At 42.4% G+C, this 26,033-nt stretch overlaps 1 protein-coding gene across 9 annotated transcripts in view; it reads left to right on the top strand.

The window, feature by feature from the left end:
* Window positions 1-26,033, top strand: part of PKHD1 (PKHD1 ciliary IPT domain containing fibrocystin/polyductin) — a 368,837-nt gene that overhangs the window by 203,345 nt on the left and 139,459 nt on the right. For all 9 annotated transcript variants that reach the window (XM_032463248.1, XM_032463247.1, XM_032463246.1 and 6 more), the window contains 2 exons: window positions 1,809-1,874; window positions 8,129-8,257. In XM_032463248.1, the coding sequence (XP_032319139.1) occupies window positions 1,809-1,874; window positions 8,129-8,257 (195 nt within the window). The remainder of the gene's footprint in view (window positions 1-1,808; window positions 1,875-8,128; window positions 8,258-26,033) is intronic.

Here is a 26,033-nt window from a genome sequence, read left to right as displayed (position 1 = left end):
ACTGGGGGTTGAACCCAGGACCTTGTGCATGCTGAGCATGTGCTCTACCACTGAGCTACACCCTCCCCCTCACATTCTTTTTTGCTTTTCTCTCTGATTGAGCTTTTTTGTTGTTGTTGTTTTACCATTAAGTCCCGGCACCCAGAGTAGAGCACTATAAACTAAGGATTTCTAGATTGGTCTGTGAAAATTAAGTATCTACATTCCCAACAATGTCTAGTGTCTTAAGGTCCATGAGAGAAGTCCCTCCCTCAAAGATGTAGAGACAAAGCTAAAGACTGAGGGAATCCTCAATTCACTGCAGTTGATGCTCAATCGTATTTATTAAATCAAGAGTGAGCTTGCGATAATTATCACAGTGTGGTTTTAGAAGTGCTTTTCAACTTTAGAAAAATGCCTGGATCAAGTATGAGCAGAAGTGAGTGAGTTAGACATCAGAGGAAAAAAAGGAAATGAGATTTGGGGCTGGTGGCTTTATTATTCATTATTATTATTATTATCATTTCAGTTAGAAAAGTGGGTGAGATATGCAACAGTATAAAGAAACAATTTAAATGAAGCTTTGGACAGAACACATAACGAACACATTGGCCATTGTGCCTGGTCTCAAAATGTGTAAGAAGAAAGCCACAGACTTTTTATAATGGGAAAAATTTTATTTTTTAATTGAAGTATAGTTGATTTACAGTATGATATTAGCACCAGGTGTACAGCCTCGTGATTCCATACTTTTGCAGATTATGCTCCATTGTAGGTTATTACAGGAAAATGTTAAAGGAGAAGAGAGATCAAAAGAAGGACCAGTGAGGTCTCATCAGGGGTGTCTGGGGGTTATTTTCTTTGTGATGCTCTGGAGCTTATGCTTTGTAATTAGAAAGAATGATCCTTGGTCTGTCTGCCCCATCCTGTGATGGAGGAGACGGTTTAGGGCTGCAGGGAAAGGCACATGGAGAGCATGGGGCTGACCGAAGCCTCAAGGCTGCAGCAGCCTCGGGTCCTTCGGTAGTGGGAGGTGCTGGCTTCCGTGACATCTGAGAAGGTGGAAAGGTAATTAACCAATAAGAGACAAGGTGTTACTGAAAAGTGGGGTTCGCGCACCTGATTACTAATTAATCAGGCGTGAGAGCACCTTGTAGATGCACTCACTATTTAATTATAGCAGCCTCTCTTGGCAAAGGAGCATATGTTCCCAGCTTAATCTACTGGTTTATACTGACATCAAATTGTCATTATCAGAAAGAATCAGGCCTTTTGATTATTTCCACTAATTTATTGAACACTTAAAATTAATGAACCCCAGGCCTTTTAAATGTGCTCAGTTGGTTTGGAAGATGGGAGGAGGGGGGTGGGGTGGAGAAAAGCCTTCATTAAAAGGACAATTTGTTTGGGGAAAGGTAAAGCAAATACATTTCATGGGTGATCTGAACTCTATTGGTGAAAAATGCATGCATTCTGAAAGTGGAGCCTTCAAACCGATAGAGAGGAAATGGGATGTGAGGGGTGCCCTGCTGACCATCATTGGCCTCCACAGAACATATGGTTAAAGGATTCCCCCCCTCCCCTAATTATTTATGTGCCAATTCTCTAGGAAACCTCACTGCAATTAAGTTTAATCAAATAAAAGCAATCACAACCAAATGCTGGAAATCAATTGTTCAGCTAACTAACAAGGACTTCCTTTTTTTTTATTTTGAAAATTTTCTTAGGTTGGGGAGGATTTAGCATAAAGCCATCTTTCTTCCATTGGCATATCTTTTGTATTAAGGGAATCTTTGTATCACATCCAAGTGGTGGCTTTTTGTTTTCAGTTTCAGGTGAAGGCCAAGTTCAAGTGAGTCTCCAGGTGAGGGAAGGTGTGTCCCCAACTATTTCAGGTGAGTATTAACCCACCAAATAGACTGCCTGGCACAGCAGAATGTCCTCCCAGAGGTTTATAAATTCTTCCCATCACATTGTTTGTAGGGCAGGGATCAGCCCGAACGCTTTTATGTCTGACAACAATTTATTGTGTGACCCCTACAGCTAAAATAGATGTCTGCATGTCAGAGAAAGATACAAGAATGGTGCACTTCAGAACATTGGAAAGGAAGAATTACGACATGTAAATAAGCACATTTCATAAATTACGGACCATATGTGCACACAGGAGTCCAGATCTGTAGATGAGTCACTAGACCCCCACCAAATGGAAAGAAAAAATTCAGGGTATCTCAGAACTTTAATTGTTCCCAGTAATTTCAGGAAATCAGGGTAAACAAATCGTCCCCAAAGTCAGATGGTTCTGTGAAACCTTTCTAACTCATAAAAGCTAAACTCTCAAAGACTAAATGACTCAGAAGCACCTTCTAATGTATTTCATTGTTTGTTTTTGTTTATCCTGAGTCCGTTTAACTATACATTTGCAGCAGGGATAAATCTTTTCAAAGGCTGAGTTTTCCTTTGATTTCCAGTGGCATTTTTGTGTGTGTGTTATGTCAGAGAAGAGCCCAGGCTAATCAGAAAATGATCTAATTCCTCCGTTTAAATTAATAAGTAAATGAAGTTGCAGGTATTGGACTAAAACGCTAAGCTAGAAATATGGACAATGACTACTCCACGCTTATGGGACTAAGAAACACGTGATTCTTTGTTTTTATGTCTGTTTCTGAGCTGCCATAGCATTGGCTCTTTAGGTCCTTGGTTCTTCATCACTTTCTTTCCTGTAGGTGCCTCAGAAGGCTTTGTTTGTTGACTGCCTCTCACGGGAGATGTGGGAGCTGTAATGGTGGACACGATGGAATGGTCTTTGACTTCATGGGGGCCTTATGGTCACCAAGGAATGTCAATCAAGTGACTAATCAAGGAATAAGTTTCTTTTAAAATAACTGTTACCAAGGAAAAGTGTCTTACAATTCTCTCCTCTCTGGTTGTCCCAAGAAGAGATTCGATCGATTGATTGGGTCAGTCCCCATTTTGTAGGGGACCTACCTGTTCGGGGAGCTCTTGTGCCAGGCCCCCTCGGAGGACACCAGACCACCTATGGGTGGCCGCTCCTGGGCCAAGCAGCTTAAGTCTGCATGACATGCCACTCAGCACTTAGTGTGACTATTTCTGTCTTCGGGACTCTTTGGAAGGACACTGTGGGTGGCCAGTATCCAGGGCTTTTCAGCAGGGGTCAGTTTAACTGGGAGATGATTCACTTGGCCTGTCGCTTACAACATGCTGAATGAATGGAAAGCTGATGCTTCATAGAGTTGTAGAGTTTTAATAAGGGAAGGAACCTCACAGGCTCTCCTATCCAGTTGCCCCATTTTACAAATGAGAGCACGGAAGCCTAAAGTTTAGTCACAACAGTAGTGAGTGGTTGAGCCTGGATGAGAACTCGTTTCCAGCTCAGTCCAGTGTTCTTTCTGCTATACCTTGTAAACCCCAAAGTGTTCAGATTACTTTTGGCATATATTAATTTATGAGTTAGATTAAAATCAACTATATATAGTCAGTTTTCCTAGCCTACATAGGTTGGGATAGAAAACTATCCTGAGACACAGGACACAGGGAGTTACAGAACTAGTCCATTACCATTCATTATATTCAAATACTTATTATTAATATAGTTCAAAGACATTGCTTGATTTCCATGGTGTGGGGTCTGTGTGCTAATGTCAAAATTTAAATGTGGGTGCATGTTCTGTTTAATGGAGAGCTCTATGGAAAATAGAACAATGTTTGCAATATCAAAGATTCTTTGACAAACCAAGAATGGAATAAATAATGGAGTTTCATCAGTACATTTACCCACTCAGAGATCCAGTGAGTATGTAATGCAGGAAAAACATTCCGGGTTAAGGTGTTCTGCTGTGGAGCCTTTCAGCTCACTCAGTTCATTGAGGGCTTAGTCCTTGTACGAGATCGTGCTCATCCTTGTGGGGACGTTGTGGATGGGAAACTCCAGAGGCAGCAGGAACTAGGATACGTGTGGGCCAGTGCTGGGAGAGGCAGAGGAGGTGGTGCTGGTGAAGGTTGTCATCAAGGTGCTGAGTGGACTTGGGCTAAGGATTTATGCTAATTTGGGTCAAGATGGTACCCAGGTTTGTGAGGATCCCAATGCAAGTCTTTTATTCTCCTCCAGCACTGTGGCTTCCCTGGCTTCCTCTCAGTGTCCACGATGCTTTTTAAAAGATGGGAGAGAGGAGGCGGGTGAAGCGACCCACACTAGGGAGAGATAAAAATATTTCCGCAGAGTCTTTACCTCAACCGTGTTGTCTTTTCAGTGGGGGCTCATTGCAAATGATGCCAATAGTCGTATCAGAATATTCAGATGATCAGATAATCTCTTCTTAAATATGCCATTCCTTTCGCCACAGATCTAAGTTTCTTTCTTTTCCTCTAGTCTCTGAATCTAGTCAGTCTTTCTCCTGTTTAAAGTCACCCTACCCCTTCCAGCAGCTTCTGAACTTTATCAGTGAATGACTCTTTATCTTGTGAAGTTAACCTCTCCGTCTTTCCTGTGTTCGGTGCCTCTCAATTAAAAAAAAATCAAAGCAAAGCACAATTCGTGGATACTGTATCCTTCTCTAGTTGACATCGCTCCTGCAAACTTCCCAGAAGACCAGCCTCCTTCTGATGAGGAGCCATAAAAAGCTGGGGTAGCTGAAGGATTAACGAGGAGAAAGCACTATTTGGCTCATGTACCTAGTTGAAGACCCTCTCAAATTGTGGTGGTTGTTGATTTGACGAATTTGAGAGGAAAGTAGGGGTGAGGGCTCATCGCGAAGGCTGGTCCTGACCAAGACTCCAGTTTCAAAAGAAGTCTAATTTATCTAAAAGTTGGGAAGACAGATCAAAGTCTGAGGGTTTCAAATCTTAAAGTTGTCCATTCCTCAATGAGCTTTTATTTTTTAATTTTTAAAAATTATTTCTTAAATTGAAGTAGAGTTGATTTACAATGTTGTGTTAGTTTCTGGAGTACAGAAAAGTGATTCAGTTATACATATATAATTATATTCCTTTTCCTATTCTTTTTCATTATAGGCTGTTGCAAGGTATCAAATATAGTTCCTTGTGCTGTGCGGTAGGATCCAATGTCTTGCCTTCCTCACTTCCAGTGTGTTCCTCGATCCACTGTAATCCACAGTGGTTTCCACCTCCACCACTCCACTGGGACCCTCTTCTCTTGATCATCCATGCCCTGGTTGTCACATTCAATAGTCACTTCTTGTTCCCTCTTTTATTGGAACTTTGCTATTAATGACATAATGCTATTAACATTCTCCATTTCTTCATCGTCCAAGTCATTTCCCTCTTCTGGTTCTCCCTGTATGTCTCTGATGGCTTCTTTAACTCTTTAAGTTTCTTTTCCTCCCCACTTTCTATGTTAAAAACAGTTGTCTAGAAGCCTGATGTTAACTGTATGGGCATCTAATAACTCTGCAGGAGACTGAAACATAGCCTTCTCTTCTTATTTTAAGGCAGAGTGGTATAGAATGATCAAATTCGTTCATTATTATATCCCTTAGGATAGCTACCTTAAGGTTTAGTTTGTCCAATTAAAAACCATTTCAACCCTCTGTAAACAAGAGTGTAGATGATGACAAAGGTGAAGAATGTTTGCTTCCAAAGCTGTGATAGAAAAATTGAAGTAATTAAGGTTTTTTTTTTTTGAGGCTTGGAGTAGGATTTTAAGGAACCTGGTCATTCCTTGTTTGAAAAATCACTGGATATAAGAACATCTCTCTATGGCCTTGGGGATGTTGGTTAGTGGCCACTTCAACAAATGCCCCCACCCTAACCCTACCTGGGGTGTAGTATTGCAAAGGAGGCAAAGTTGGAAGGAAACTTAGGCCCCATATTATTGGTGTGTATAAATATTCCTAAAGCCTCTTTCTGAGTGAGGCTTGTTCACAGACACTGCCTGGTTTCCACAGCATGCGGTGTATTTTGTGCTAATTAAATTGCCTTGGATTTCTACCTGACCGCAATCCATATACTTTTACATTTCCCCAGGGCCCTAATTAGACCGTGACCACTGGGGAGTTGGGTTCAGGTAGACAAAATAGTTGGGTGTTCTCCATGGTTCTGACCTCAGGCATTTTCTCTTTCCACACTGCAGTCCCCTGGAGCCATCACAACCATGCTCAGATTTTCAGTTACGACCTCTGGACCAATGATGCCCAAATCCGTCTCTCTGACTCAGAGCTCTCTCCCATCCTTCAGAGTCACAGCCATCCCCTGCTTGCCATATATCTCCTCAGAGACACCCCAAACTCTTTGTGGCCCAAACTGAGTTCATCGCTGTCTGTCTTCATGGCATCCCCACCTGACACCACTGCTGGAAACCCAGCAGCTACCGTTGGCTCCTCCATCTTTGTCACCCTTCCCACTCTGAACTCTGGTTATTCCTCCAGCCTGACCACCTGCCTCCTTCCAGCTCTGGGACTCAGCAACACCAAACTGCTTGTAGTTCCTCCACGTGCTCTCTCATTTCTTGTCACTGCGTGTGCTCATCCCTCTGGGGTGCAGACTCTCACCACATCCCCTCACCGCCACCTCCCCCTTTAGGCTGGTAGGTCCTAAGCCTTCACAATGCAGCTCAGATGCTTCTTCTGCAGGAAGCCTTCCCTGGCAATGTCTCACTGCCTCCCTTGGTCAGGAACCATTAAAGAGAACGCCCTTCAGTGCTCTATTCCCCCAATATTTACTTCCGTACTTACACAACGCTGTTACCCCCTTGGGGGCAAGCACGACATTTTATGCCTTTTTGTATCACTATTCTTAGGACACTTCTGATAGAGAAGGCACCCATTATCCATGCTGGTGAAATTAGCAAGTAATAGATAAGATTACCCTCCATTACCTGAGTTCTTGAATCTCCCAGAATTTCTCCCTTGCCTGAGAAGAAAGTATTTTTCATAGGACAAGTACGTTTCCCCCCAAAGACCTAATTTCATTTATGGTTTACTTTGAACTTCTTAAGTTAAGGCTGAATAAAAGAAGGTCTGTCCTGGAAGAAGCACATATGGTCTATGAATCTTTTCATCCTCCTCTTTTGAGACAGTCTCTCTGGCCTTCTGACTCTGTTAGGGATCACATTCCAGAAATGAACACTTGGGTACCTTTCAGCGTGGTGCGGTGCAGTCTCCACTGGAAAGGATTAGATTTATGTTTTGATTTCCTGAAGAGGGCAGTGGGATGGTGGAAAAGAAAATGCCATTTGATCATCAGTGGCTGAATCAATAAAAACCAGGGGTAACATACAAACTGTATGTACATTACTGCAGTGAGAGGTGTTCAGATTATTACCCTGCCTTTAATTGCATTAAGAGCTGTATTAATTGCATTAATACCCTTTGACTTAGTGATTCCATTGCTAAGATTTAAGAATAAATTATGAATCCTGGCAGGTTTGCTTGGAGATACTTAATATTACATTCTTTATAATTTAAAAAGAAAGTAGAAAAAGCCTAAATGCCAAACATAGAGGCTTAAATAAATTATAGATCTTTTATATGATAGAATATTATGTAGCCATTAAAAGTATGTTTACAAGGAGTTTTAGTGACATTAGAAAACAAATATATATATTTGTACAACTGAACATGATGCTGTACACCAGAAATTGACACATTGTAACTGACTATACTTCAATAAATAATAAAAAAAGAAAATGCATATGAAAACCTGCTAAGCAAAGTAAAATAAGAGCTGAATGTAAAATCGCATGTGATAGGGTCTAAATTATATAAAAATGCTGAGAAATTCTGGAAGAAAATACAAATAAAAGGTTAATGGCTGTTACCTCTAGGTGGCGAGACAGCAGGCAATTAGTATTTTTTCTTCTTCTTTCTATATTTGCATTTTCCAAATGTTTCACAATTAGCATATGTTACAATATTTATAATAAAGGTGAAACACAAACGTTTAATAATGAAAGAAGAGTATATTTTCCCAGAAGTGGAAGTCATCTAAGGATTAAATCATTACTTGCTTTATACGTGATGACATGTTTTTGTGGAAGGTTATTAACCGTCTAAAGGCAGCTACTTTGGGAAGCGACTGTCACCAGCATCCTAACATAGGGATCGAATTTGCAAGTTGTCATTGTGAATCAGATTTTCATAGTTACCTTTGCTGTTTTCCTTTTGTTTTCTAGCTTCTACCTTGGCACCTGAATCGATTTTAAAGTGGTCCCTCCCTGAAGCGTGGGAAGGCGTGGAAGAGGGCTGGGGAGGACACAGCGGTACCATTCCAGGCCCTGGGGATGACGTCCTGATTTTACCCAGTGAGTGAAACAATCTATGGGTTAACTAGTCACAGACAGACTGGACCAGGTCAGTCTCATTGGGGATTATCTGTCACTCAAATACATTGAACAACACAGTAAAGAATGTGGAAGTGAGTAGGTGCTTATGTCTACCACCTTCTCTTTGGGGGTTATTCCAAGAGAGGAATTTCATAACCCAGTAAAAATGAGAAAAAATTGTTCATTAAAGGTTCACCTCTATTAAAGGTGGGGTAAATCATCTTCATACCAAAAAAACTGCTAACTGGGTAATTTTTCTACTGTGCCAGAGAACAGATTTATAGAAATTTCTAGTATCCTTATGTTTGAAAGACACAGAGTATATAGAAAGAAGCAATTTGCAAATACCTCCTTATCTTTGGCCTTTGTGAGTCTTTTAAAGGTAGTCCTGAAAAAAATGACAAGGCCTTCTGTTGCCATGATTTTTCAAAAATGCTGGAAAAGGAACAGATAAATAAAATGGAAAAATAAGCCTATCAATCTGTCTATCATCTGTCTATCTATGTAAGCTCTCATCTGTTTATTCATCCAGCTACCTGGAACTCTTTTTGTGTACATGACAAAGGAAAAATGATTCCTCACTCAGATTTGTAGAAATAGACACCATACTTCTAAAATTCTTCATTCTTAAGAGAGAATTCTTGAAACTCCCAGGAAATTTCCCTAGCCTGAGAAGGAAATCTGTTATAGACCAAATATATTTATTTCCTCTAAGAGACCTATTTCCACTTACGTTTGCCTTTAATTGTGTTAATGAGACATAGAAACTAATTTATTTCCACAAAATGCCCTTATCTTGAATTTCTTCTCTGTCCGTATCCGATGTGTTACTTCATCTAGGCCAAGGAAGGTCATACCTCGGCTATGTATTTTGACAATGGATAATTTTTTTTTTTAAATGGCAGTACTAGGGATTGGACCTGGGACCTTGTGCACACTAAGCATGTGCTCTACCACTGAGCTCTAGCTACCTCCCCCGCTTACGGTGTACTTTGAACATCTTACGGTAATACTGAATAAAAGAAGATCAGTACTGGAAGAAGAATGTTTAGTCATCTGTGAAATAATAATAATGCTAGAATCAAACATTTGTGGACCACTAACAATATTTGGAAATCATGCTCCATATATGTACTAATTTAATCCTCACAATAGCTCTGTAATACGAGTGACAACATCATCCCTGTGTTTACTGACAGAGTAAACAGAGGCCCAGAGCAGTTAAGTAACTTGTCCAGGGTCCCACAGTTTGCAGTTCAACAGTCAGGGTTTTGACCCAAGTGGTCTGCCTCCAAGTCTTTATTCTTAACCAATCAAGTTCATTCCCTTTCTAAAAGGACTAAGAGTAAACAAAAAGAGTCATTGTGGTGTTTGCTTTATTTACGATGGAAATGAAGGCAAAAAGATCAAAACATACTGACCACCATTCTAGGCATTTTGGGATTGGGGATGGAGGTGCCTGTGTGACTGTGGACACACAGAGGTGAGGATGGAGGGAGTGGGCTGCCCCAAAACAAACTTAAACTGTGATGACCACCCCACTCCCACGTCCTCCACCTCTCTCGATGGAGGATGTAACTTTTTGAATAAACAATCTCATGAGTCATTTCTATACAGAAAGGAAAAATCTGTTCTGTCTCAGCCATCTCTTTGATGAATCTAGCCAGTGGATTAGCCCTGGGCTATGGTTTTTTCCCACTAAGCAAGCTGTTTCCCCCCCACTCTGTGCAGGAAGCAAGAGAAGCTTTTGAAGGTTGCCAAGTGTTTAACATCCTTTGGGACCTTAACACTGAGTGAGGAGGGAGCAGTTCTAGCTCTCTTGCTTGGCACTGCAGTTTGACTGCATCCACTGTGTGCCCCGGTTGCTGGGGGCCCCTGGCGTTCTCCACCATCCTTTATTCCCTCATTCATGGTCCGCCGCAGAAGAGCCCAAATTCTCCATGAAGCTGCCCTTAAATCAGTGCTTTGGAAAAATGTGTGGGCGGCCCGGGTGTTGGATGTCTGAAGGATCTCCCAATTTGTCCTTCAGTGTGATTGGGGAAATCAGAGAAGTTAAGATTTTTAAATTGTTACTGTTCATTATTTAGTTTTCAATCGGAAAAAGAAGTGAATGAAAACAGATTTGTAATACATAATAGGCGAAGTCCTTGTTTCTTGTGGCCTCGCTTCTCTTCTCTGTGAAGCCCTGTTCTAACTCCAGGAAGTTACAGCCGCCAGCTCTTTAATCCCTGGTTCTGTTCAGTTTGGGGTCTTACATAGGCGCTGTTCTGGCTGAGTTTTCCCTTCTGATTTTTGGCAAACCCTGTTATTCTGACCCCTGATGGACCTTGGGATTGAATTTACCTCCTCTTTCTACTTGTAGCTTTGTCTTCTTGACTTTTTTTTCTGGCTGTCCTGCTTTCTTTCCTTCCCCACCTCCTTTGAATCAAGTCACTTTGTTCACCCAAGTCTGGCACAGAATAGACACTAAGAACGTCACACATGCCATCCACAATGTGATACCAGAACTAAGTCTTTGGGTTCAGCAGGATCGGCCCAGCACAACTATAAGATTCTACGGTCTGTGGAAAATAATGCCTTGTCCTTGGACCAGCATCTTAACAGTTAAGATTTTCCCAACGACAATGACGGTACCCGCAACTAAGACTGGAGTGCCAGGTGCGTGCGAGCACTGGGCTAAGTGTTCTGCGTGGATTTTCTCAGTTACTCCTCAAGCCGCTCTATGAGTGGGTCCTGGTTGTGTCCTTGTTTTTATAGCTGAGGAATCTGGGACAGAGAGAGGTTAAGCAACTTGTCCAAGTTTCACCCAGCTAGTAAGTAAAAAGATTGGGGAAGGAAATGAGACAGTGTGATTCCAGAGCCCTAACTCTTTTATATATATATATATTATTAATATGTTTAATAATATATATATTTAATACATATATATATTTAAAACTCACCATTCCTACTTGCTCTGACTCATTCCAATCAGACTAAATATTATACTGAATTTATGCTTCTCTGCTTACTGTTCACATTGCTCCCTTCACTTGGAATTAAAAAAAAATCTATTTATTGAATACCTAGCATATGTCAAATACTCTACTTGAGGAAGTCAATCTTACCACAGTCTCATTAGGGGCACACACATGGAAAAACTGGTAAATTTCCAAAGAGGTATGTGATGCAGTAAGCCATTGGTAAAAGTATCTGGTTTGCATCTGGTGGCAAACATCATTGGAATTCAAGTTAACATTCCTTTCTAATTCAGTTTAACCAACAATAACTGGACACTCACTGTGTTCCAGGCCCTGTACCAGGTGCTCCTGATCTGGGGCTCCAAAGGCAAGTCAGATACAGCCACGATCTCAAAGAGCTAGTGACTTAGCCGGGTTAATGAAGCTCATAATACATCATGACACACCAAGTAGCTGTTAACAATTTAGAATCAAAGCATCTCAGGCGGGTAGAAGAGAGATTGCCTCATGGAGGAAGAGGCGTCTGAAGGAGATCTTGAAAAATGGGGAACGGCTCTGAGGGGCCCTTAGGAGACACAAAGATCTATTTGTGGGTGGTGGTGGTGCATTAGAGCTATCGGATGGGCTGTCAACTAGGACGAACCTAGGTTCACATTTGGATTCTGACATTTACCGACTGCGTGACACTGGACAAATTTTAAGGCTCTCTGACCGTCATCTATTACATGAGGGCTATAATTAGTGTATCATCACTTTGGGAAGATTAAATGGGCTAACGTCAGCACACGTGACCCCTGCATGGAGTGTTGGCCGTCATGGAATTAAAGGTGAAAGCTGGGAGTTTTAAGGTAGCAGGAGCTCATTTCCTTCGTTTTTCCATCTGGCTGCCCCTCTTGGCCTCTGGTATTAGCGACACTTTGTATTTGCTTTCCAATGGCTTATTATTTAATTTTCACAACATCCTTGGGAGCTAAATAGGTAATAACTATTATTACAGTAAAAACCCATTTTTACATAATATGATTTTAATGGAACTGCTGATTTTACAAAATGAAAGTGACTGGTAAAGAAGATTTAAGTGATACTTTTGAACCTCTAATATAATTTTATGATGTTTTGTGTATTTTAATTCATTAATAAAGGAAATGTGTAGAACATTCCTATCATTATTCAAATAGAATAGCATAATTTTTCAATAAAATTCTTGGGGTAAATGGCCTATTTCCATTTTCTGGGAAATCAATTTTATGGAATGACCTCAGACCCATCCTATTCCATAAAAATAGGACTTTACTGTACTAATAAAGGATATCACTGTTTTAAGTATGGTACCATTTTCCTTCGAGGCGTTCTGTCTTTATAGACATTGGATTTTGAAAGAGCTGTAAATTCTTCTTGGTGGTATTATATGGGGTAAGCTGAAGTAAACATGAAGAATTTGCTTTTGTAGTTTATAACTTTGCTTCCCACAAACAAGGATATCTGACTGTCTTTGCCTCCTAAGTGCTGGGAGAATTGGCCTAAATGCGTTCAAGACGTCTTACAGAGTGGCAATAAGTTCTACCTAATAAACCAGGCAAATCTCAAACCCTCGCAAGCATAGCTGGTCCCTGGTCAGAATGACTCTGCCAGCTCGGGCTCCAGGTTTTGTCCTGAACTGACCTGAGAGAGATTGATGCATCTAGTTCTTTCTCTGCAGGAGTTTCCACCACAAAAGGATGATCCGCCTTTCGCACAGAGCAGGCTTCATGAAAGGAAAATGTGTTGTAATTCCAAGTGGTGGGGTTCTGTTTTGAAGGCCACAGACATGACATCACATTGCCTCCAGTGTGGTTTTCCTTCTCTGTGTGTGTGTGGTAGAGTTCATTTTCCCGTTTGACCTTGAGCTGTCCTTACTTGAAGGCATGAATGGAGGAGCACTGCTTTTCTTCCTTAACGGTTCTTCTGTTTGTCCTGAGTTTCAGTACTTGGGTAATTTAAGTGTTTGTGAGGCTCATCAAAGCCATGTGACGTTCAAAGACAGCAATGCTTAACACATCTCCTTGTTAAGTTACAAGACATTAGGGTTGGAGATACGAGATAAGATGATCGTAAATAAGGAAGTAATTTCTGTGGGGAAGGAATTTCTACAAAATATCATGAGGATAGCTTTCTTAGCTCTGCCACCTTTCTCTTACCGGAGAAGATAACTAATTTAGGATAAGAGACACGTAACGTGGAGATCTGGGTCTTCAACATCAACTGGAAACCAAATGTTTATAAATATTCCTATTGCCTCGAGGAGTTTTCAGACTTCCGGTCTTGTCCCATTGGGTGGCCCGGAAAAGTCACACAAACCATCACTCCATTTCTTCTGGATTACTAGCAAGTGGGAAGGGGAAGTGAGTTTGAACTTGAGTGACTGGGGTCCTTGGTGGGATGCGTGGCGTCTGAGCGGTGACTGCGGGAATACGTGTGTTCTGGAAATTTATCACTACTGAGCAAACCACCTAGAAACTTAAGAGGTCAAAACATACATTTTATTTTGTTCACAGCTTTGTGGGAGAGGGTTAGGCTGGGGTATTCTTGTTGGAGCCTTTGATGCATTGCAGTCAGCTGGAGGCTGACCTGCATCCTCTGCAGACCTGACGTGGCTGTGGGTTCCAAGAGGGCTCACTCAGGCAGCTGGTGGTCCACGCTGGTTATTGGCTGGGAGCTCCGCCAGGGCAGGCAGCTAAGAGGCCTCGATTCCTCCCCACCTGGGTTTCTCCTTGGGGCTCCTTGGGTTTTCTAACAGCGTGGCAGCTGGATCCCAAGAAGGAACAGCCTAGGAGGGCATTCCCCAAGAGTGAACAGTCCAAGAGACTTGGGTGACAGCTGCGTGCTTTCTGAGCCATCCTAAGCTGCATCGGAATATCATGACCATCACATTCTCTTGATCAGGCGGGGCACTCAAGCCAGCCCAGACACAAGAGGGGAGAATTAGACTCTACTTCCATTGGGAGGCATAGCGGAGGACTTGCAGCTGTCTTTAATCTGCCCCTGCGTGCATGTTTGTGTGTGAGTGAGTGTGTGTGTGTGTCTGTGTGTGTGCGCGCGCGTGTGTGCATGTATGCAATTAAGAGCAGATGTACCTGACTTAATTCAAGAGATTGGAGTGTTTTAGGGTCTGGTCAATTTGTGCTGTCTTCCCTCTCTGAGCAGACTTTATTTAGAATCTGTTGGCTTACATGAGGCAGACGTTGAAGAACACCAGGAGACAGACTGGTCAAAGGAGTTTAGTTCTTTATTCTCTTCTACCGACTATGTTAGGTGTTACCGTATTGCCCCTTCACTGCCTGAAAGCGGGATTCCTCACCCTTCAAACATACGGGCCCCTGATCTGGGATTTCTCACCTTGAGATGGAAATGGATGTGTTTGGGTTGCAACCTGTGCCCGGATCTCTACGTGCATGACCAGAAACCTCTTCTTGGAAGAGAGAGTGCGATGGGATGAGGGGAGGAATGGACCATGAATACACTGAGCCTTTTGTTTCTTTCAGGGCAGAAATGAAAAGTCCGCCAGGACAACAGTCAAAATTTATTTTACCTCATTTAGGACACGAACAGGAAAGCTATTCTTAAAGATTTTATGGGGAAGAACAAACGAATATGAGTTGAAGAGGTCCTCTGGACACAGAAATTTTAATCAGCATTACAGTCAAATAAAAATAAGCAAATAAAGAGAAAATCTGAAACCAGAGATCAGAGGATCCTTAGATACTGTGTAAATCTCCTTTTAGGCAGTTTCTTACAGGGGAGCACAGACGTCCGTGAACCTTGCTTATTACTGAAGGGTATTGAGACCGTGTCCTTCCCATGAGAAGGAAGCATCAGGCTCCCAGACTCCATGGAGTGAGTGTTTCCACAGACCTCCCCAAACAGTTGTGAAGTGTTTAATGTAAATTGATTTTTCGTATATCCAGTTATTTGAGAGGATACTGTAGAAGCTTATTATCAAAGGCAATCTCAGTGCAAAATCCTTTGCAGTGTGGACTCCTCTGATGAATTGAATGATTCCTGAGCGACTTATTTTATTTTGGGTGTTTTTCCATGGATTTAATTAGTATTAGTAAACTTTAATATATACATAAAAATATGAGTATGTAGAATTGTTGAGCTGGTAGGGAGCTTAGTGAAGCTCGACTCAAATGAGCTCCTAATTTATGACTGTTTCATAAATTGTAAAATCCTATGAAATACATTAATGTTATTGCCCAAACTTACATGACGTTTTGGTACCATGGATAAGAGTAGAATTTGTCTCCTTGTTTTCCACTCTGTGTTGTGAATTGCCTTCTAAAATTTGTAAGAAGGAATGCTACTGCTTCATTTGGTACATTTTAGGTGATCTGTGTCCCTGAAGTAGGTTTACATTTGAGAGACACAGTTGGAGGCTAGGGAGTTCCTATTAGTTGCAGTAACTCTAATTCAAATGACTTCTTGCAAAGGAATAGCTGAAGTGCCCCGACTGCCGACCAAGACCTGTGACACAGAGTCCTTGCCAGGGGCGGACAACCGGGAGTTGAGTTTTTTTTAAAAAAAGTACTTTTACAACTATTTATGTTTTCCCCATACAAGTTAAATTTCAATTAAAATAACAGCAGAGATTTTTATTTCCTGTAAGTGACAAAAGGAACATAAAGATATATTAAAATAAATTGATACCCTTCCTCTGATCTCTGCTTGACTCAATCATGGTGCTTGTTTCTGGGCTAATGAGAACTCACTCACAATCTTCTCCTGGGACCCAAGTCACGTAGACCCTGACACTCTTTACGGCTTGTTAACTTGCTGGAACTAATTGGCGTCTTAGTCTAATTGAGTGGTTTTTCCAGACTCTTCCCTGTCCTTACTCACCTGAGAAACAGCCTCATTGTCATAGTCCATTAGAATTAGGATCATAGCAGTTTTCTAGGTGGGGACACAATTCCCCAGGGTTTGCAGATCATAATTCGGGTTGGGGGATATTGGCAAGTGTGAAGTGTGTAAGAGACCCAGGGCTCATTTTGGTACTTACCCCACTTTACAAACTCCTGACTGCAGTCTCCCAGAAATGTGACCCTTCTGGGCACGTGCGTTCTAGCCCGGGCGATGCCTAAGAGGGCTACCTGTAAAACACCTGTGGTGCTTTTCGTCCATCGCTACAGGTGTGATTTCTTTGCTCCAGTAGCAGCTTCTTTCTCCATGTGTAGTTTAAAACTACTTGTTAGAGAAATTATGCATTATTTTTCTCGGGACTTTTAAGAGTACTTTGACCTTCACAGCACTAATTACAGACTTCCTAGCAGCAACACATGCATTGGTGGTTACTATGGAAAAATACAAGAATGATAAGAAAGCGGAAGTGGCAGGACCTGGCATTTTATTGATTGTGAAGGGCAAATGTGAATGAGGCTGACTGAAAAGATGAGTCAGAACCTTCGTGCCTGGGTGAATAGCTAGGTGTGCCATCAATAGAAATAGAGGATGCAGGGGAAGAATAGGTTTGGCAGGGAGGATAATAAATTCCATTCCATTCCCAACTAAATTTTATGTGCAGATGCCTAGATGGTCACAGGAAATGTGGACCAGGAGTTTGGGAAGGAGGCCAGTTGGGAATCTGGATTTCGATTTGGTAACCCTCAGAAGAGTTGACAAAGGAAGCCTTGGGGATTGAACTAGGGTTAGAGCCAGCAGGGGAGCCAGTGCTGAGAGATGGAAGGAAGTGGTGGAGATAGCATCTTGGAGGGAATTCTGATTTAAATGGCAGGAAGGGAACCCAGAGGAGAAGCAATCATGAAACCAGGAGAAGTCAGACAACAAAAGGCAAGAAAAGAGCGATACCAAGATGGTGGAGGTGGTTCACAGTAAATGTTCCACAGAGGTTCCAGAAGGATGGTAATTTAGAAACTGCCCAAGAAAAAAAAAGTACACTCTGTGAAGCCTCCTACAAATCAAATGCAAAATCTAATGCTTGTCTTGCCTTATAGTTTTACGCATCTGCTTTGGATCTTTATGAAAACCTTGGTAGAGATCAATGTCTTCAAGGATCCTCACCTCATTTTTTTTTGAAGGTTATACTCCATTTACAGTTATTTTAAAATATTGACTATATGTCCCATATTGTACAGCATATCCTTGTAGCTTATTTTATGCATAATACTTTGTACCTTTTACTCCCCTTCCCCTATAGTGTCCCTCCCACCTTCCTTCTCCCCACTGGTAACCACCAGTTTGTTCTCTATATCTGTGAGTCTGCTTCTTTTTTGTTATATTCACTACTTTGTTGCATTTTCCAGATTGCACATGTAAGTGATAAGATACAGTATTTGTCTTTCTCTGACTCATTTCGCTTAGCATAATACCCTCCAAGTCCATCCATGTTGCTGCACCGAGCAAAATTTCATTCTTTTTCATGGCTGTGTAATATTCCATTGTGTATATATACACCATGTCTTCTTTAGCCATTCATCTATGGATGGACACTTAGGTTGCTTCCATATCTTGGCAATTGTAAATAATGCTGATATGAACATAGGGGTGCATATATCTTTTCAAATTAGTATTTTTGTTTTTGTTTTGGGTATATACCCAGGAGTGGAATTACTGGGTCAATTGGTAACTCTATTTTTAGTATTTTAAGAAACCTCCATACTGTTTTCCACAGTGGCTGCGCCCATTTTACATTCCCACCGGCAGTGTACGAGGGTTCCCTCTTCTTATCAAGGGATCGCTGTATTGTGGTTAAAATTAAAAGCCCGATGAGACAGCAGCACTTCTAGGGTGGCAGCTGGGTTGTCCCTAGTCACTCTCTGGCTAGAATACTGCCAAGTATTCTAAATTAGTATGTCGCATAATGGGCTCAATCCAAAAGAACTGATCAACTTGTACAGTCAGTTTGGGAAAATTGAATAGGCTGTATTCTCCAAGATATCATTGCCATTCCCTGAAGGGGTACAGTATTACACTGATATAAAGCAGCACAATAAATACCTTCTTTAAAAAATCCGTGGGAGACTGTATATAACTGTTACAATGAGTTCAATTCTGAAGGTAAGAATTGGAGGTCATATTTAAAACAGGCAGTAGTCCTCCAACAGAATACACTGGTTAAGTCCTTTCAAATTCAGAATACTGAAAGCATCGTCCAGAGATTTTTGAGATTTATTTTGGGATGTTGATATTAAGAACTCATGTCTTTAAAGCCGTTAGTAAATGGAGTGACCAACTGCTCTGGTTTATCCAGAACTGAGGGATTTCCTGGGACAAAGGAGTTTGAGCGATAAAACCTGGAGAGTCCAGAGCAAACCAGCATGACTGGCCACCCTACTAAATCACCTTGAAAGTTCTTACCAACCCTCTGGTCTGTGAGCCGCACTGCAACAAATTTGCTGAGAATTAATGCAATTTTTCCTTGACTTAAATGCAGAAAACTTCTCCTTTACCTAGTTTTATTCCCCCAAGAAATTTGTCTCATGGAATTAATATTCTTGGAGGAGACACAGGCGTTTCTTACCAGTGGAGGGGGACCTGAATGATTGCATATGTATTTTACCCTCCTGGTCGGGGCTGGGGAGGTTTGAGCCAAGTAAGGCACTGCTGCCCACGGCGCCCTTAATCTAGAGCAGGGCTTTTTTCACTTGCTCTAATTGAATTACTTCTTTCTCTCTTTACTTTATGGTCTGTTTTCCATGCAGATATTCTTGGAATGTCGGATTAAATAATTCATGATTTCCCAATTATTGGTTTAAGTAGAGTTGCCATTTCTTGAATTGATTATACTTTCTTGAGGGAGCTTTAAGATATGCAGAGCTTTAAAGATAAGAAGTCTGGCCATTAGACATACAGCCCGGCCAGCAGGGGCAAGAATATTTTAGGGACTCACTGTCGACCACACTGTTACACAGCCCTGGGATTCTGAATTTCTCATGTGCCCCAGGTCCCTCTGACAGTCTGGTGAAGCCTCGATCCATTCTCAGAGTAATATTTTTAATACATAAAATAAAGTGGGACTATAAAAGCAACCAGTTACAGTCTTACAGCTCTCAAAATATTAAAAATCAAGTTTGTGATGTAATAGTATGTGTGCTTCTGTATCAGAACATTGAATAACAATATCTAGGCTGTGATTATTATCCTAATGTAAATGTGGTCGGTGTAGATATTTGATGTCGTTGTAAAGATCAGAGTCCTGTGGTCAATGACTCCTCTCCCTGGAAGCCGGCGCTGTTCCTTGTCTGGAGAAGTCGGGGCTCGTGCCCCTGCCTTTGAACGTGAGCCTGGCTTTGTGACTCGCTTGACCAGTAGAATGTAGTGGAAATGATGTTGTGAGACTTTCAGGTCTAGGTCGCAAGAACCTGGAAGACTGTTCTGCCTGCATGTCTTCCTTGCTGTTGGGAGGCTCCCTACGGGGACAGAGCCCTCAGGCGATGGGAATCCCAGATCATGCAGAGAGGCCACCTTTTTTACACTGGTTGGCAGCCCCAGATGAGCTTGAGCTAGTAGCCGACATCAATCTCCAAGACTTATAAGTCATCTCTCTAGGACATCCAGGCCAGGTGAGCCTGGGAACGGGGTATTGTTGACAACTCTGAGGTTTTATTCCCTCATTTGAAAACACATGAGAAATTTCTTATTTTATCCTTATGTCAATATTCCTCAGGATTTCTTATGTATGTTTAATAATGCTCCCTTAGAAGGGGCATTCCTACGTTCAGTTCACTAGGATCCACGTGGGCCCAGAGGAGTTCATGGCCTACACGCTATCCAAGAGAGTAAAAGTGACTAAAACTCCTTCTCAAAGTGAGCATTGTGACCTAATAAAATTAAGACCTCTGCTGTAGAAAACATACAAAGGGTTCTGAAGGCATAACCCTTGAGGACCTGAACTGGAATGAAGTGAGTCTAATTAGGTAAACCACACTGTAAAGCTAAAATAACCATGTAGATATTACCTAACACTAATAGTAAGTTTATGCAGAATTTCTCAAATGGTTTCCTATGAAATTAGCTTTTTATAACCACCACATGTAAGAAAGGTAACACCATCAAATGAGTTTAGGAAGTTTGGGACTAAACACAGAAAAATACTTTCTTTGCATCTGGTCTTTTCAAAACCCTTTATATGATAAGATGGATTGGGTAATTTCCAGAGGGGATGTGGTATGTGCTGTTTCTCAGAGTTGATTAAGCATGGAACCCTTTTATTCACAGAGCAGCTCGTGATGCCAGGGTTTTAGGGAAATGCTCTATGTCCAGAGTCCTCTCACACTTAACATAACACTTGCAACCACGCCATGAGGTTAGGTATCCAGTTGTATTAGGTAAGATTAGGTCTTCTGTGAACAACGAAGACCTGAAAAATAGAAGTTTTTATCTCTCTTATGTAAAAGAGAAGTCTGGTTCATGGCATCAGTGACTTGGATTCCATTTATCTTCTTGTTCTAGTATATGCTGTTCCCGCCTCAAAGTTACTCTGTGGCCCAAGATGTCTGCTGGAGCTCCAGCCTTTGCAACCATGTTCTAGGCAGCAGGAAGTAGGAAGGACTCCTCCTCTAAGTCACATGTGACACTTCTGCTTACACATTTTTTGCCAAAATTTGGCTGAATGGCCATACCTGCCTGGAAAGGAGGCTGGGAAAGGTAGTCTTTTGGCTAGGTGACAATGTATCCAGCTGAAAATTGAAGTTCTTGTTACTAAGAGTTCCTTGTTACTAAGGAAGGAGAGAAGAAATACTGGAAGACAGCTACTGGTCTCTGCCATGATTCTCTCTCATTTTATAACTAAGGAAAATGGGCCCAAAAAGGGATGCCCAAGAAAGAGTTCAGAGGTCATGGAGACCACACAGATTCAAATCTAGGCCAACAGATTCCTTGAGTCTCTCTAGTTCATTAATTATACTATCCCCACCTAAACATGGAGGGGTGGGAATCAAAATAGAGCCTTTAAAAGCTGGGATGTAACGGGTCACGGTGACAAACAGATACACCACTGTAAAGTACATTTAAGAGAAAGGTGGGAACATGTGTTTCTTAGAGGTACGTCCCCATGTTTGGAAATTAATAGAACTTGATTAACAAAAACCTGTAAGTGGGATGTGAGTGCCTTTGGCTCCGGATGCATTATAAAGGCCAAGGTTCTGTTTGTCAGGCTGCTCTGTGCCTAACGTCTTGTCCTCGCCTGCCTACATTTGTCACATCAGTGATGCTCTGTCAGCCCTGGATTCTGTCTGAAGCCATCTGTTTGCCTCTCTTTATTTACATGATAACATCACCTGATGGCAATTTGGTGTCTGGATCAAGAACATTAGCTCTTACCTGGATCGAGCTGGGCTCTGTCTGGTTTAACGGCAGTGGGCTAAGCCCTCCGGCTGCGTCTCTCAGGCGGCAGTTGGGTGTGGAGGGTGTGCACAGGGGTAGCGAGCTTGCTCCCTGGGGCCGGGACTGGGCTGTGCTCACAGGTGCACGTGGCAGGCGTCACTCTGCTGTCTGCCAGCAAGTGACGGGTACCAGCGGGAACTCCGCATCTTGGTGTTCCTGGGGTCCACGGTAGCTCCAGAACGGAGGAGACGTTCTCTGCGCATTTGTTAGATGAGTGAGGGAATGGTGAACTGGATGGAATGCCGAAGAATCCCGGCGCTGTCCTCCATTCCTACTCACGACATCCTGGCTGGATTTGCGGGGGAGCCTCGGGAGCGATTGTTGTGGGCCCAGCGAGGCCGGACGCCGGGGGTGGTTGCCCTGGCTGGTTCTGAGTCAGAGCGCTGGCACTGAAACCAGGCCCCTTCCTCTCCCCTCAGCGCATCCTAGTGCGGGAGGTGGTGTGGAGAAGTGCGTTCTTCCCGAGAGGTCTAGGGAGAGATGTGCAGTGGGGTTTCCTCCCACAGGTCCAGGTATTTAGAATTCCGCTCCTCCGCACTGGCGCAGTTTTTTTTTTTCACTAAAACCCCAAGGAATAGGGAAGTGAGCAGGATGCTATAAAGGCATGAGTCTTTTTTCTCCCTTTTTAAAAGTTGAAGTAGAATTTATTTACAATGTTTCAGGTGTACAGCAAAGTGATTCAGTTATACATATACTTATACATATATATTCTTTTTCAGATTCTTTTCCATTATAGGCTATTACAAGTTGTTGAGTATAGTTCCCTGTGCTATACACTAGGACCTTGTTGTTTATCTATTTTGTATATAGTAGTTTGTACCTGCTAATCCCAAACGCCTAATTTATCCCTCCTTCCCTCTTGTTTGGTAACCATAAGCTTATGTTCTATGTCTGTGAGTCTCTTTCTGTTTTGTAAACAAATTTATTTGTGTCATTTTTTTCTGATTCCACACATAAATGATGCCATATGATACCTGTCTTTCTTTGTCTGGCCTCATTTAGTATGGTCATCTCTAGGTCCACCCATGTTGCTGCAGATGGCATGATTTGATTCCTTTTTATGGCTGAGTAGTATTCCATTGTATAAATATACCACAGCTTCTTTATCCAGTCATCTGTCGATGGACATTTAGGTTGTTTCCATGTCTTATAACTAGGATTTATGCTTTACAATGCTACCTCTGGCAAAGAAATACAGACACGTACTCTGAATGTAGGGTGGCTCCCAGCTTGCTGACCCTTACATCCTCCTGAGGGACAACCAGAAAGTTAGCTCCTAGAAATAGAAATCTGTCTTTGAGATCCCAGAGCTGTAGGGAGATGAGAGCGGAGGCTGGCCTGGATGCTCCACAGTTCCTCCTTCCTCCTCAGGTGACACATCCTGCCTCTAGTCCCCTTACCTCACGTGGGTTGCTTTCCTTGTACTATGAAGTGGATCAAGAACTTGATTCATCATATGTGTTATCCTTTTTTGGCGGGGAGGGAGGTAATTAGGTTTATCTTTTTTAATGGAAGTACTGGAGACTGAACCCAGGACCTCATGCATGCTGAGCACACACTACCACTGAGCTCTACCCTCCCCCCCCCATTTGACTAAAAAGTTAAATTTAGCACAAGATTTGGCATGGAGCACGTTTGCAGCAACATGGACGGACCTAGAGATGACCAGACTAAGTGAAGTAAGTCAGACAGAGAAAGACAAATATCATATAGTACCACTTATATGTGGAATCTAAAATAAAGACACCAATGAACTTATTTACAAAACAGAAACAGAGTCACAGACATAGAAAACAGACTTCCAGTTACCAAAGGGGAAGGGAGATAGGGGTAAATTAGGAGTTTGGGATTAGCAGATGTAAACTACTGTATATAAAATAGATAAACAACAAGGTCCTACTATATAGCACAGAGAACTATATTCAGTATCTTATAATAAACTACAATGGAAAAGAATCTGAAAAAGAGTGTATATATATATACACATGACTGAATCACTATGCTGTACACCGGAAACTAACACAACGTTGTACATCAACTACACTGAAAAAAAAAAAAAAAGGCCCGGCATGGTGTGAATACTCAGTAAATGCTGGAGCGAGTAAAGGGGAGGGACATGCAGGCACTGCCCAGTGGCTTCCTGCTGGACTGTTTCCAGGGATTTTGGAAACTGAAGGGAGGGCTGCCAGTGTCACTTGGAGAATCTTGGCAAACAAGGTCTGGGTGGAGGGTGGTGAGTCCCTAAGAACCTTGGCAGCTGACTAGGAGGCGCTGATCTCCCCGGGGGGCCGGGGTGGTCTGCTATGGAACCTGGTCTGGGAATCTCTCAGCACCAGCACTTATTTAAGTTCCTTGGGCCAGAGACTTCCACTGTGTGCGTGGCGCTTCCCACAGCTGGGAAGATGCTCTGTGGGAGGAAAAGCATGGGCTCATTCCTCTTCTTAATGGAGTTTTCTGAACTCGAGGGCTCCCAGCGGGTGCCTCTCGTCTCCCTTCTCCCCTGGTGAGCGGGGGGCCTACGTTGGAGCTCCTTCTCTGCACAGCTTGCCCCCCACCTCCCCGCACCTTCCACCTGAGCCGATGACTTGGCCTCCCAGGGAGCAGCACCTGAGGAACTGCTGGGCCCGGGGTGGCTTCCAATCAGGAACTGAGAGCTCTCTGGGGATTTACTGCCTCCCTGCCTGCAGGCCCCCCGTGGCTTAGCATCTCCGGGGTTGTCACACCTCCTGCCGTTTTTTAGCTGGCAAGCAGCTTGCGGATCTTCTGTTGGCTGTGAAAGCCTTTCAGAGGTTACCTTTTCTCATTTGCATAGTGCGGCTGCACCTGGTTTTGTTTGTTTTCTTTTTTTTTCTTTTGGTGGAATTATAAAAGGAAGAGGGTGAACGAGAAAACATTAGCGCCTTCTTGGAGCTCTGATGTTGGCTACTGGGCAAATAGTTCAGGTGTAAATCGTCGTCCTGGTGAGGGCATCATTGTACCTGAGGGAATCCCAGTGGTACCATACATCCTTTTGGCTCCTACTGTATGGACTGGTGTGTATTTAATACTATCTTATGAGTCTGAATGAATTAAAAAGCCTTTTCACACTTAAATTATCTTACTCGTCTCGAAGTTCAGAGAAAGCTTTTGGCCGAGCAAGTTGGCAGTTCGAGTGGAAAGGGAAGGGAACGGTTAAAGGGTTTTAAACCGCTAAGGAGGGCTTTTCCATTTTTCTGGGAAAGCAGCAGTTTGCATGGAAATCACAGCTTTTATACATTAAGTATGGTTATGAGTCCTCCCCAAAGCTGTGTGAGAAATGTGGACCTTTTTTCCCAGGGGAAAAGGAGAGCGAGGGCCAAAGGGGCATGTAGCTTTGTGCCAAGAGTTTTTTCAGGTAACAAAGAGGAAGGAGAGACTGGTGGGTACTCAGAAAAGAGAGGATTTTTATTGATAGTTTCGGCCATACCATGCTTAGTTCAAGCCCCACTCAGAGAGGAAAACTTTAACCACAAATTTTAGAAGACTTGACTATTTTACTGTCTTCTGTTTTCCCATCCTAAATCCCCCGCGTCCCATCCCAGGCAAACCCAAATCACATTGCATAAGGAGGACCACACCAGCATTTCAGTGCCAAGGGCTGGCCTTCCCTTTACAAGGTCCCGGATTACTTGAATAATAGCAGTCAGAGAGGCTGGGTTAAAATTAGAAGGCCATAAATTTATTTATTTTTTTTTTTTTGCAAGAGATGATGCAGGAATAGAAGAGGTATTCAGCTTTAATTTTTTGAGCCAAAAAAAAAAAAAAAAAAGGAATACATTATGTCAGGATAAGGCTGTAGACGGATAGGACACATCAAAGAGATTTAGGTCCTTCATTTAGCGATAGTATCAGTAAGTAACAGGACAGTGCTTATTACAGTAATTACAGTCGGGCTACTGGTAATCATACATTCATGTGTATAATGAGATAATAATACGACTTCAGTTTTTTTATGTGCCCAGCATTGTGTTCATATTATTTTATTTCACTGAAGCTTTATGAAGATGCTGTCATGTTGGCACCACGTTTTGTATACATGAGGAAACCGAGATCGAGCGCACAAATTCTTAACCTTTTGCGTGCATAAGCACAACTGGGATGGTTGGTAAATACTAACGATTTGCATGGTGAGCCCACTCTGCAAATAGCATTGAAGCGGGACGTCCACACTTTTGGAAAACCCTGGCTCAGGATAATCTCCCCTAGAGCACACGGCCAGCAAAGACCGAGTCAGGCTGTGAATCCAGGTCTGTCTCGTCCCGGCTCCTGTGTCTGGGCTTTCCCGCCTGTTACTCTGCCCCCGAATGAAGCAGCAATACTTTCCTTGTTTGCCTTTTACATCCAGCGAGTATTACGTTTCCGTAACTTTAAAAAACAAGTTTATATAAGACACAAAA

Source organism: Camelus ferus, chromosome 20 (assembly GCF_009834535.1).
Source record: "Camelus ferus isolate YT-003-E chromosome 20, BCGSAC_Cfer_1.0, whole genome shotgun sequence".
Classification (NCBI taxonomy): domain Eukaryota; kingdom Metazoa; phylum Chordata; class Mammalia; order Artiodactyla; family Camelidae; genus Camelus; species Camelus ferus.
Note: the sequence above shows the minus strand (reverse complement) of the source record. Positions and strands in the feature narration are given on the sequence as shown.